This window comes from Columba livia, chromosome 2, assembly GCF_036013475.1.
Source record: "Columba livia isolate bColLiv1 breed racing homer chromosome 2, bColLiv1.pat.W.v2, whole genome shotgun sequence".
NCBI lineage: Eukaryota > Metazoa > Chordata > Aves > Columbiformes > Columbidae > Columba > Columba livia.
The window spans coordinates 57,103,003-57,116,325 of record NC_088603.1 but is presented as its reverse complement, the minus strand read 5'-3'; the positions used below and the strand labels follow the sequence as shown (position 1 = coordinate 57,116,325).

Genomic DNA, 13,323 nt, shown 5'->3' with positions numbered 1-13,323 from the left:
TCTTGCACAAAAACTCTCAACTCACATCTTTTTCCTCACGTGTATCTTGAGACTCAGATGTTAAGTTCATTGAACATCTGAGAATTTACATAGTATCATAATAACTTTCTATTACCCATAGCCTGTGCCTGCCCCCATTCTCTACAGTTCACAGAAAGCTTACCAGCTGCACACGCAATCTCCTCTGCCTATTTTCCATCTACGTTATGCAACAACCATATGTTTATTAAAAACATTCCCCTAACACTTCTTTACCCTGACAGCAACAGCAGTGTATTCCAGGGTTGACATCCGACTAGAAAGAGGGAGCATAAATATGAAGCAGAAAGGGTCTGTATACAGGGCAGCACACTGTAATGAGGGGTTACCCATGCTGCAAAGGGAATTCTAGTGAGATGCAGCAAGCTGAACTCTCAAACCTCTATCCCAACATACAAAAAGGGGAAAAAGACGCAAGGAAACAGATACTCAGGTAGAAGGGACAGGATGAAAATCTGTATCTTTCAAGTAAGAAGTATTTTTAATTTTTTTTTTAATCTGTATACTACACCTAATTGCAACACGCAAGAAATGGATTTACTGGGCACTTCTAAGTGCAGATGGTACAGCCTTTCCCTCTGCAAAAAGGAGACAGTAAAAAAATGAGAGGTGAAATCCATACGGAAAGGGGATGTGCCAGGGCTGAATCATAGATGGGACTGAAGAAAGCCTAGAAAAGAAAGAGAAGAGGAAATTACAGAAAAAGTGAGAGCATTTTAAAAATAAAATGGGTCTCAGCAGCCAAGAAAGTGGAAACTATTGCAAATCATTAAATCAATAACATGGCAAAAGAGAGAAGAAAGCTATCCTAAACCAAGAAGGGTGAAAAAACAGACCGGAGCAAGGCTGAGAGGAGTAGGAAACCAGGTCAGTGCTGTAGGTGGAGGGGATTATGTGGCAGCTTGAAGGTAAGGTTAAACAGCTTGAGCTTCAGGCAGCAAGAGATGAAGTGCCAATAAAGCATTCAAGGTAGACAAGATGATGTTACTGGAGCAAAGAGAAAAGGTGGCAACTATACCTTCAGGACAGTGCGCAGGAGGGAAAACTAAAAACCAGCAAAAGCAAGAATAGGGGAAGTCAAGAGGGAAAAGAAAAAAAAAGAGAATGTGGGGGGGGAACCAAACAAACACAGCAGCAGCTACCTAGACTCTGGCAGTCGAGCTGAGAACTGCAGGAACATTTTCAGATCCAGGACTGATGTTCCTATATGAATCATTGGCGCTCAGAGAGCTCCTTTTGCTCGCTTCCTCTCCCTGCCACAGCCTTTCACCCCCTTCCCGCTTCCTCCCAAGCTATCCTTAGCCCAACTCTGCACAAACTTCTCAGGGCTGAGAGACTGCAAGGAAAGGCACCCACCTCCTCCCCAGTTTCTCCTCAAACACTTCAGTTAGCACTAAGGGAGCTCTTGCTGGCTTTGGCTGCATCCAATTTTTTCATGAGTCACCTTCTCTGCAAGGGAGGGATAAACCCACAAGCAGAGACACAGGTAGGATCCAGGTTGAAGCACATGTTGCCTTTTCAGTAGTCTCAAAGCAGCCCAGGAGGTTCTTTGCACTTCAACAGGATCCTGGAAATTGTCCAACACCCACCAATACCACACGGGAAGGGTACTGGCAACTTGAGCGCAAAAAAATAGATAATCTGGGAAACAAGAGAAAGCAAAAATGGCCCAAATTAATGGAGAAGCAACACATTTTCCCTCCTCCATCATCTGCTCTGCCTACGCGTTGTGCATCGTTGTAAATATGCCACCATCAGCTAGCACAGATTCACCAGAAGAGCCAAGACAACTTACAGTCAGAGCAGTTTTACACCATCACCGTACCTGCATAGCAGGTCACACCATGCTACAGGACAAGGAGAACAGGAGCTGACATTTCTCACCAGAGTGGCACAGGGGGCGATGGAGCTGAGAAGCCTCAGTGCAAACACACACACATCAAGTGCCAAGTATTTCACCCTGCACCACGTCCCCACACACACAGTTTCCAGCGCTTAATCACTGTGGATGGCTATCACAGAAATAAACGCATATTCACAAGCTATTCTTAGCATTCACTGGAGAGGCGATTACCAAATTACCCAGTTACATAATCCCTTTTATATAATCACTACGATGTTCTTCTCCTTATGCAACACAGCGGGTGACCATGGCCGGCTGAAGTAGCTCCTTCTCCAAAGAAAGCTACACCGGCAGCACCGTGGGTGGACGTGCTGGCTGCTGCAGGTACACGGATGAGTGACGGCAAGAGCCGACTTGAGGCAACCAAGCTTTTCAGAAGCAGTGATATATAAACATGCCTTCAGCCCAGGGAAGACATGAGCACCCCTGCCCACACTGCTCCAGAAGATACACAAAGATGAGATCACGTGCCCCTCAAGCTGATTGAGACAGTAAAGTCAAAAGTACCCCGCACTCTTTGAGCAACCTGACCCAGCACTCACTAAAAACAACTGAGATGTCTCCATTGACTTTTAATGGATTTTGGATGGGACCCAGGATTAGTGCTTTAATAAAAATAGGAGGTCAAGATTACTACAGAATTAAAACAAGCTTAATCCAAATGCCTCTGGCTTTGTGCCATAACCATGCCTACGGTTTCTGTGCACTGGGAAAGCCAGGCAAAGCAGCAACCAAAATGTGCAAAATGTGTTCCTGCAGGGCACCTCATGATGGGCATGCACACACGTGCTGGCAGCATAGGACAGCATAGCCACTCTGGGAAGTTTCACCCACCAGAAGATTTTGGGCATAGCCCAATGCATTTCCTAGAGCATTTTCAGGATCTCCTTCGATGCCTTCTAGGAATACTGCAGACATCTATGCAGACAGTTGCCAGCTATGAAGCATAACGAGACTCAATTTACTAACATTCACCCAGTGCTTTAATAAGCCAGCACCAAAAGTGTTCCCTGTAGTAAGGGAGAAGCACAACTTGAGTCCCATATTTCAGAAAATACGGCCTCTGAGATCTGCAGATCACCTGCAAATCCTGGGACGCTTTTACATTACCACACTGTGCGTTCAGCACTAAGCTCAGCTCACTGCGTCCTGCTGCCATTCAGGGAAAATCCAGAACTCTGAAGCCTCTCAAGAACAAGGCATTAACACTGCTAAAAAAACTAGTCCTAGTTCTGTAAATACCAAAGGAATGGAAGACAGAACAAAATAATGACACCAATCTCAATTCTCCTCTTCCAAATGACACTCAAATCCAAAGGCATCTGCCTTCGCTTTTTCTCAGGGTTATGCAACTAGTAGTATTTGACCATTATTTGGCACTTACTGCCTCCTCCTCTCCCTAGTTTCCCTAGAAATATAGGTCATCCCAAGCAATATGCAGGCAAAGCCCCAGCTTTAGCATGGCATGATACACTTTATTCAGGGACACACATGCATGAGTTTGGGAATAGAGACTTCTATCTTTTCAGCTACAGAAAAAAATAATGAAGCATCTTAACGTTACCTTACACTATCTCAAATTACAAGATGACCCAGTTCTAGAGAGGTTTAACCCAATCCCATATGCTATTATTACTTCTGTACGACAGCCAGGAGATGCGAGTTGCCTTAGTCAAAAAGCAGATCAGAGTTTTGCCAGTTCCTCACACAGAATCCCACTGGCACATGTTCGTGCGTGTTGTGATGACACTGCTGATAGCTCAGAACTGGCAGGCATCCTCAGCACTATCGCTGCTCAAAACATAGAAAATAGTGATCCTTGTTAGGGATATGTCTTTGGGACAGAAAAGGCAGCACACAACACGAGAGCAGCTTCTGTCAGCCTTCAAAAGAAAAGCAGCCATGTAAAAGCAAATTTAAGACCTTTCACACAGCCCCTCCCTCCCCCCCCACCCCCTTTTTTTTTTAGGCTAGGCAACTGGACAACCACTTGAAAGCAGCATTTTCAGAGAGCAAGGCTTCCTTCTCTGTCTTGACTGAAATCCCGCCAAACTTAACGGAATTTGAACAAATGAACATGGACTTTTACACCCATTACCTTTTCCTCCACTGGGTTGAATCCTCTGCTCAAAATGTGGTGGGGAAGTAGGGCCCTGAGCTGGGAACGCACACTATAAGAGATCCAGCAGTGAATTTCTGGATCTCACGCCAGTATTGAGATAATTATCTGTAGCAATGAGCAATACATTTTTCCCCCCGAGGAGCAGAAATGAAAGAAAACACTTGCTTGACTCATCCTTGCCCAGTTCTTGCAGCAAGAGCTGAAGCACGCTTACAGTCACCCACCACAGCGAGAAGCGCCTGCACCCACTTTCTGCATTTACAGAGATATTGTGGGGAAAGCAGAAAGGAATTTGCCATGTTAACAAGTTTTCTATCCACTTCAGTGAAGAGATTTCATAAAATTTGGAGAAATGAAATGCTGAGTTACACCTGGGCAATTCCCTAGGTAGAGACCTTTACACTGTCTGTTATCACACCACCATACTAAATAGTCACTGTGCAGCACAAGCACTATACTATCAATCTGTTGTGTCAACACTAAAGGGATTGTACAAAAACCAGTGTGGTATAAACAACTGGACTTGTCCAGTTAGGCAAGGCATGCCTCCTGTTCAGAAAGGGAGAAATACAAACTCAGGCCAAGACGCACAAGAGAATTTTGTTGGCCTGCCTACATCCCTCAGGTGTGCAAAAAGAAATAACTGTGCCAGCAAAAAAAACAAGTTTGCAGCAACTTAAAACAAGCCTGCTTTTGCTACTACAAACGTTGGCTTGGTTTTTTTTTTTTTCCTAGTATACATTATCTGACAGAGCTCCTAATTTCTTGAAAACTAAACCTTCTAGATGACAAACACACTACCATCTCTTAGCCCAGTGGTAGCACAAATCTGTCACTGCAACCAGGCTGCTACCAACACTGAGCTAAGCAGAGCAGGTCTACAGAAGCATCACCTTCCCTTAGGTGGCAGCACCATTGGACCCCAAGAAGAAGAACATGTGCAACAAAATACTCCTCTCACATCAAGTGTAAGGTTCTTGAAACACGTGCTGCCCGTGGTCTTTGGTCTGCTGTCAATGAGAGCCATGCCACCCTCCCTCATGCTCACATTCCTCTCATATTAATTTCATTTCAGGATTGTCCAGTTCCTTCTCTAAGACAGGATCGAAACAGACCAAACATCTGTGACTAGAAAGGCATAAAAACACATTAAATGTACTTGCCTTAACTAAGCGTACTGGAAAGACAGACTTGTACAGGTACGGGCTGCATACGTGAGGTCCATGATCCTCACCTCTAACTCCAACAGTGCAAGGAAGGATCCACCCTCAGACTATTGCCAGTGATTTAGTTGCATGGTGCCCACCAACATCAGGAGTGGAAGACAAAGCCCACCCTGGCACATCATCATTCCTACTCTGGCAGGCAACGAACAAGCTGCTCATAGAGAGCTTGAGTGCAGCTTCCAAAAACAGCAGCTTTCCACTGTCATTGAACTGCAAACCAAAGGCGCAGATCACTTCATGGTCACCTCCAGTGAAAGGGATGTAGCCAAAGTGTGGTTTGTTAGGGTTTTTTTTTTTTGTGGTTTGTTTGTCTTTTCAGACATCCAAACAAGAGACATAGAGGGAATGGTGTGTTGAAGGACTGCTGGGTTCAGTTATCCATCAGCTGGACTGGAGGATGATGGTCCCTCCTGCGCTGCAGCTGATGGAGGACCTTCCCTGGGGGTATGGCCTCCAGCCACAAGCCTCTCCAGTCCCACAGACAAGAAAGGCCCAGGAGGTCATTAGCTCTGTGTTGAGAACTTCTGCTCTGATGGACACTTGGCAAGTGATGTGGGAAAACAACAGGACACCATCTGGAGAAGTTAGTCTTATCTAACGGCATCTTTGAGGGGAAAACAAGAAACAGACTCAGCTAGTCTTTCCTTCTAGCATTGCATGGAAAAAGTCCATAGGATTTTCTTTGTTTACAAATGCAGTATTGTCTGTCCTGTAACTCCATCTAATGCACTGAAACAACAAGTGTGCTGGTGGGTTAGTCTTCCACAGCATCAGTGGGTTGATCCAATTCCTCCACAGCCAGATGGTACCTAGACCTGGGCAAGCACACAGGCAGCAGCAGAATGAACAGTTAGGGACCACACTTGCCAGCAACAGCCTACCCCTGTGTTGGATCAGACATAGACTAGAAATCACTTCTTGGTAATTAGTTTCCTTCTAAAAATCTACAAGACTGAAAGCTGAGTCATTGAAAAAGAGGAAGAGATTTTTATTTAAGTTACTTAAGGGTTTAGTTAACACCTATTCAATGCAAAGCCGAAGACACAGTTGAGAAGACATTTTTAACTCAGAAGTGAAAACTTTTCCCCTTAAAATGTGAGAAACCTGTCAAGATACATTGTTCTCAAAAAGAAAGAAAAATAAAATTTAAAAAAAAGAGCATACAATAAACCCAGACCCTCCCACTCTCACGTCCCCTCAAAATACCCGGCATGATATTTCATCTTGTGTATTACTACCTTATTGATAGTAGGAAAGTGATCATATCCACCATTTGAGACCTTATGTTCCCTTGTCTTAGAAGGGTTGTTTAATGCCCAGGATCCCAGGCTGTATCCCCAGCCTTCAGACAAACCTAAGATTTGTTGCCCAAAAGGCACTATTCCAGCAAAGAAAAAAGATTGGTTTAGAATGGCTTTACCTCTTGCAAGTCAGAAGAAAGTTTGTATTTGCCATAATAAACACTAACAGGATTTCAACAAAGCCTTCAGCAAAACACAAAAGCTGTGGAAACAGATGCATTGCTGAGGATACAAAGCAATGCAGCATCTGCAAAAATTAGGCTTAAAAATTCCAAAATGCTAGCTTTCTGCAGGTTTTTTTACTTATACAGATTTTACTTTACTTTTACTTTGCAGATTTCACAGCAGATCTGAAGCACATCAGTAGCTACCTTGTCTCAGTAGAAAATTAGAATTTTTTATTTTAAATTCTGTAGCATTAGCTCAAGCATTGATCTGTTCCTACCTGTAAACTCAGCCTACACAAATGAGCAGGGGAAACCTGTATGTTGGCACACTCATTCCAGTTTTCCTAGATCTCTTCCTAGTGGACTAAACCAAAATAAATTTACAGTAAACCAAAAAGTTTCCATTGAGCCTTTTTTTTTCCCCACTGATCTTAGTTAAATCTGCTTTAAAAAAAAAGTAGCTGAAGACTAAAGCCTTGCTTTGATCAAGTTTAATACATCTGTCCAGACACCTGCATTAGCCAAGTGGGAAGTACCGAGATAAAAGAGAGTCAGAGGACTTTCCTTTTATAGAGAAAGCATAACGGAAGGTGCTAAACATTTTTGACTGCTGTAAAAAGGTTTTATAGATGCTTTTTCTGATTTAAAAAAAGCCCCACACCCAAAAGTCCCCACCGCATAGCTAGTCACACCTCCTCTTAGAGGATGCAAATGGCACTTGGCCACCGTTCTCTTCCCGTGGCAAACATGAATCCGTCTTCTCTTCAGCAAGAGCAAGTGAGAAAAGTGTGCAGGCTCAGTCCTCCTGCCTGGAAATCACAGCCCATTTCGCTGCTGTCAAGACACAGGGAAGACTTGCCAGCACCAGCTGGACCCCTAAACCATAAATCAGAAGCAAGCTCTTTCCTGCCTTCGCTCAGCAATGCAATAGTTGTTTTTCAACCAGTGCAAGAAGATAAGGAAAAAAGCAAACCAAACCAAAGTTGTTTAGGCTGCTAAGCCCCTACATAACTAAAACTAACAAGCTTGAAAGGGTTAGTGGACACACCTTCACTAAAAACTCCCTTGCAGAGTTTTGGACATAGATGTTTTCCCACTAGTTTGGACAGGATGATTCCTCCCACCACCCACTGATGCAATGGCCACAAGAGTTAAAACATCAATAGGACATTATCAGTGTGCTTCCACAGAGAGGGACATCATGGAGACAGCAACTCTGGTATGCATGCACATTTGTACAACCAAGGGTGTGTACATTCCTGTAATTTGCATGTAAAGGAAACCCTGACAGTTAATGGATAGAAATAATAGAAAAAAGTATCAGAAACTCAGGGGGTGGGTGTTTCCTCATAATCCTCACAACTTCTTGAACTCTACCTGTGCCTACTATGATCAAAATGTTGACCATCTTTATGTGTTTGTACAAGGGTAAAAAAACAAACCAAAAAACCCCACCAAACTCTGCAGAGATTCTAGGTTTATCTTATTTGCTAAAATCTGTCTTGCTGAAGTCCACTTACAAAAATAATACTAAAAAGCTCCACATAGCAGTTACCCAAGTGGGAAGCAGCTAGTAAACGTTGATTTTATTTAAATAAATCTTGTATGACAGACTGTCAGGAGCGCTTGAATTTTCTTTCAAGATAACACATTTTGCTGTTCATAGACATGTCCATTCTTTCATTCTTTTAAAAAGGCACTTGACTCTTTTTGTAGCATCTTTCATCTGACAAATTAACAAGAGGACTATACTGATCACTTTTCTCCAAGTACCAAATCATCAGTATTTCTGTCAGCATCCACACTGTAATTTTTAGTAATGAGAAACTGAGTATGTAGAAATATCAATGTGTGATATCAAAGTGATAATCTAAATTTTATATAGCCATGTGGAAACCGTAGGGATGGGATTCTCACCCGCATCTCATACCACCTACAGCAACCACCAACAGCCTCAGCTTACCTTAATACAGAGCACTAAAAAGCTTGACTTACATATTCAAGCAGATGCCTTACTTCCTGGGTTCCTCTGGACAGACATATGGGCCAACCAGAAGCTTAGGCACCTAAAATTATTCAGCAGTTTGAAAGCTGAAGACAGTATCCAGCAAGCTAGTCAGCAGTAGAAACAACAAAACACCTTCTTCATTACCACTGTAGCACAGGCAGGGGCCTCTACTGGGCTTAAACAGCTCTGCTCAGCCTCTCCATCCTTGAGCTGAGCCTCAGCCACTCAGCTCTCCTCCTCCCAGCAATTCTGCAGATAGTGGGAGAGAAAGCAAGCACTCAGTCTGAGAAGCAAGCCACACCAAGATACTCTGGTGCTCCCGTTCAGGCTGAAAATAAGCTTGTTTCATCATCAAGGGGGTGGGGGGCTGCATGTTTGGTTTTATTTTTTCCCCCACCTCAAAGATAACACTACTTAAAGTCACATTTAAGCTCAGCTGGGCAAAGCCCTTGGGATATCTGATGAAATAAAAGCAGAAAATCTTGATCTATACCCCAAACAGACATCACTTTAAGGACCTCCTCAAAGCTTTCCATAAAACTAAGAGCTATTTACTCACACAAAACTGAGACAAAAGACAGTCCTGTCCGTGGAACCATGAACTGCACTAGTAAGCGAGACCACTGGCTATTTGTGAATGTTGAATCCACATACCCCGGTACTACATGTCTACCAGACAACCAGGTTCCTGGTGAAAAACACTGTTTCAGGCAACTGTGGTTAGTAACACACTGCTACCTCCAAGTAGTCAAAATAGTTTGAAAAGGACAGATAGATGAAGATTCAATAGTATTAATTTCTCCTTGCAAGAAGCAAAATCACTTGTCAACTTATCCACCCTAAAAGTTCTTCAGTTTAGCTTATGTGTTAAAATTTTCAATGATGCCTAAGTTGTGAGCAAAACTCATGACATCTCATGACAGCAAGGTCTTCTCAGAACAGAACTGGAGGGGTTTGAGATTTTTCTTCCATCATGGGAGGAAAACAATGTCTTTGTGGTTGTGATGGAAAACCCTTGTCAGACACAAAAACTCAGAATTAATCCCCCTTTCCTACCACCACAGTGCTCTGTGCATTTCTGTAATTAGTGTATCTCAAGCTCTTCTGAAGACTAGCATGCCAGCATCAAGAAACAGCAATTTCTTATGTGTAAATTCTGCTTCAATAGCAATGCCTTCAGTTGTCTTCAAGAAACCACCCGTAAGCACATGCAAGCACCTTTCCCTGACCCTCAGTCCCTTTTACATCTCCTGCTTTTACATCAGGAACAGCAAACCATCACTTCTCTGTGAGAGCACAGCGCAGCCAGTTTCTGACTTGGTTTCAACCTGAAAGCCACAAAGAAGCATTTCCTGCATCCAAACTCACACCCACCTTGAATTAGATGTATATTTACTTGTGAAAGAGTTTATATTCCATTCATCCATATAACCAGAAATAGCACTTTCAAATGAACACAGACAGAAAATACAGGAACATCTTGCAACATGTATTTTGGGTCATTTAAGCAAGAGAACTTTAAACATCAGTAAACTACTGCAGATTGGTCTGAAGGGCTAAATGGCTCTTTCCCCTCCCATTATTTGGATAACAGTCAAAGCCTTTTGCAAAATGCTGAATGAAAAATATATTCCTCTGCTCACACTGTGTTAAATATTCAATAACATCATGCCAAAGCTGCAAACAGATTTAAAAATATGTAACAATGCTTTCTCAGAGAACAGCCAGTATGGAAGTTGGTGCAGAAGACAGCAAAAGTTTTAAATACCAAAAAAAATCTTGAAAAACCAGATGTCTCCAATTCAGTTATCTCCAAACATTTTGCTTCTGGATCTAATTTTTTTCTTCTCCTCTCTGTAGGGTACAACTTATAGCAATTTGTAATACTTATTTACATAGGACCTCATTTAAAAAGGTATGCAAAGCACTTCCAAAAAAGAAAAACAAAATCCACAAAACCAGATGGCAGAACAAACATTCTAGATTACCATAAATAAATACATAAATAAATAAATAAAACTAAACCAGTATAAAAGCTTAAATAACAGCAACATGGGCTACATCCAAAGAGGATTTATGCAAATTACCTTTTTCAGGCATGAAGGATCTTTTTCAGAATACGCATTAAGAGAGCAGAAACATCTAATCAAACAGATCCTAGAGGGGCGAAGCCTTTCACACCCTTAGATGAATAAATTCCCTCTGGGAAATGCCAGTGCCCGTTTAATTTAATCAACATTTTGCCATTCGTAGAACGTCTGCAGAGTCAAGGAGCAATTACAGGCCAGGCTCTGGGCCAGGTTTACAGCCAGGGTAATGAGATGCAGCCCAATTAACTTGAAAAGAGTTACATTTGTTTACATTAAATGGTGATTTGGATCTGAGTGTTTTAATGGGATGATGCTAGATGATATAGTGGGCAACATACCAGGAATCGTTCATCTATGTAGGTGGCATAAACACATAGTAAACATCATTTTCATGAATTATATCCATTACCAAAAACAGTAATTACACAGCCAGCGCTCTAGTTTCCATGTATGGCTTTGGTGGCACGTTGGTTTTTTAAACAAATAATTCATTTTTTGTCTGAACTGCTCCATCACAGAAGCAACACAGCTCTCCACACCTCCAACACCTTCAGTTAGACTGCTTCTGGGCTTTATAAATATAAAGATGTACCCAAGACAAGCCCACAAGCGTTTCTGAAGTCACCCCAGTACACTGCCACTACATGTGTCCTGGTGATGACTCCGGCACACTGACAAACTTGCCACCATGAGCTGCACATGGCAGCATGTCCATGACGAACCCCTTCCAGGGTGGTCACCGATGCCCCCAGCCTGCCCTCAACTCAACCCAAAGACTAAACCAAAGAGCGAGAGACAGCTCGTCGCCAGGAAACATCTACGGATCTGCCTGCTAAAAATGGAGTTGATTTCCTAGTCCCATGACATAACTGCGTGGCACAAATCTCCCCTTCAAATTAAGCTACTAGGGGATTTTTTTTTGTCGGCTTGTTTGCTTTAACTATTAAAGCTGCGCTACCCAGGCTTTCCGAGAAGTTTAACCGCGCTGCCCCGTGCCGCCCGGGCTCCTCCTGAGCTGATGCCACCGCACCTCTGCCTCGCAATGTACATTGTGTCCACTAAAGGACACTTAAAATAAAAATTTTAAAAAGCACCTTCCATTTAACCCTTACTGAAAAGCACACGTTTCATGTCCCTTGGAGAGCTAACCAGTTGATTAGAAAGAGACAGCGTCCAACAGCCTCTGTCCCTGCCTACAGGTCCCGGGTTTCTCCGCTCCAACACACCACAGATCATCTTTTACTGCTCCCGCAACAAAACATTAAAAAGACAGCAAGCCAGGTCGCTGCAAACAGCCGTAACTACTGCACCTCCTAAGGCAGCAGAGCCGGGTTTTGCCCAGCCCGGCCCCACTCCCTCACACTCCTGACCGGTCACCGTCCGGGAGCCGGGGCGCCCAGCCCGTTCCGGCAAAGACATTAACCCCAAATAAATACTGTAACACTACCTCCCGCCCCCCAGGCTGGGCACGGGCTGCCAGCTTGCCCTCCGTCGCCCGCGCAGCTGATGGCCGACCCCCGCGCCGCCCTCCCGGGTGAACCAGCCGCCGCGGGGCTGTCGGCGCCACCGCAGGGAGCCAGAGCCGCGCTGCCCCCCGCCCCGGCCCACCTCACCTCCCACAGCAGCGAGAGCAGCAGCGCGACCCCGGGCTGGAAGCGGTTCATCTCTCCTCCTCCTCCTCCTCCCGCGGCGGCGGGGGGCTCGCCCCTGCCGGCTCAGGCGCGCACGGGCGCTGTCAGCGGCGCCATCCCCGGCGGCGGGGAAGCTCCGCGGGCGGCGGGAGGGACACGGACACAGGAACGGAGGGGCAGCGAGCTGGGCGGGCTGACAGGCAGCCCGAGGGACGAGGCGGAGTAAAGCGGCGGCGGGGCGAGGACGGAGGCGGGAAGCCCCACAGCAGGGCGAGGGCGAGCTGACCCGCCGATCGCAGCGGCGGCTGAAGCCGAGCGGGCAGCGCCCCGATGAGGCACGGCGACACGGAGGGCAACGCGATGCTTGGGCGGGCGGCACAAAGAGGCCGGCCGCAGCCGCGGCTGAGGGCGGGGAGAGGAGCCGGCCCGCCCCGGCACCGCCCCGCTGCCCGGCCGGGAGGTGGCGGTGGCGACGGCGGAGGGTGGGGGATCACCGCCCCCCTCCACTGCCCCGAGGGGCAAGTAAACGGCTTCCCGGTCGGCTCCCTACGGTCTGCCCGTGATGACGGCCGCGCTGACCTGCCCTGGCCCCACAGACCGGCGGCCCGCCCGGGCCGGGTTGTGACCAGCCGGTCGGGGCGTCTCGGGTGCCGGCCCCGAAGAGGAGTAGGAGGGGCCGTGTGAGCTTCGTGGAGTTCAACGAGGCCAAGTGCAGTGGGAAAAAGTGACTCTCCCCCTTTGCTCTGCTTTCCTGAAACCCCACCTGGAATATTCTGTCCGGTTCTGGAGTTGTCAGCACAGGAAAGACATGGACCTCTTCGAGCAAGGCCATAGAA

General features: G+C 45.5%; 1 protein-coding gene across 1 annotated transcript in view; it reads right to left on the bottom strand.

The window, feature by feature from the left end:
* The window catches only part of VOPP1 (VOPP1 WW domain binding protein), a 72,389-nt gene extending 59,447 nt beyond the window's left edge, over positions 1 to 12,942 (bottom strand). The window contains exon 1 of the mRNA XM_065052103.1: positions 12,470 to 12,942. Within this exon, the coding sequence (XP_064908175.1) occupies positions 12,470 to 12,520 (51 nt within the window). The 5' untranslated portion in view covers positions 12,521 to 12,942. The remainder of the gene's footprint in view (positions 1 to 12,469) is intronic.
* Positions 12,943 to 13,323: the final 381 nt, after the last annotated feature.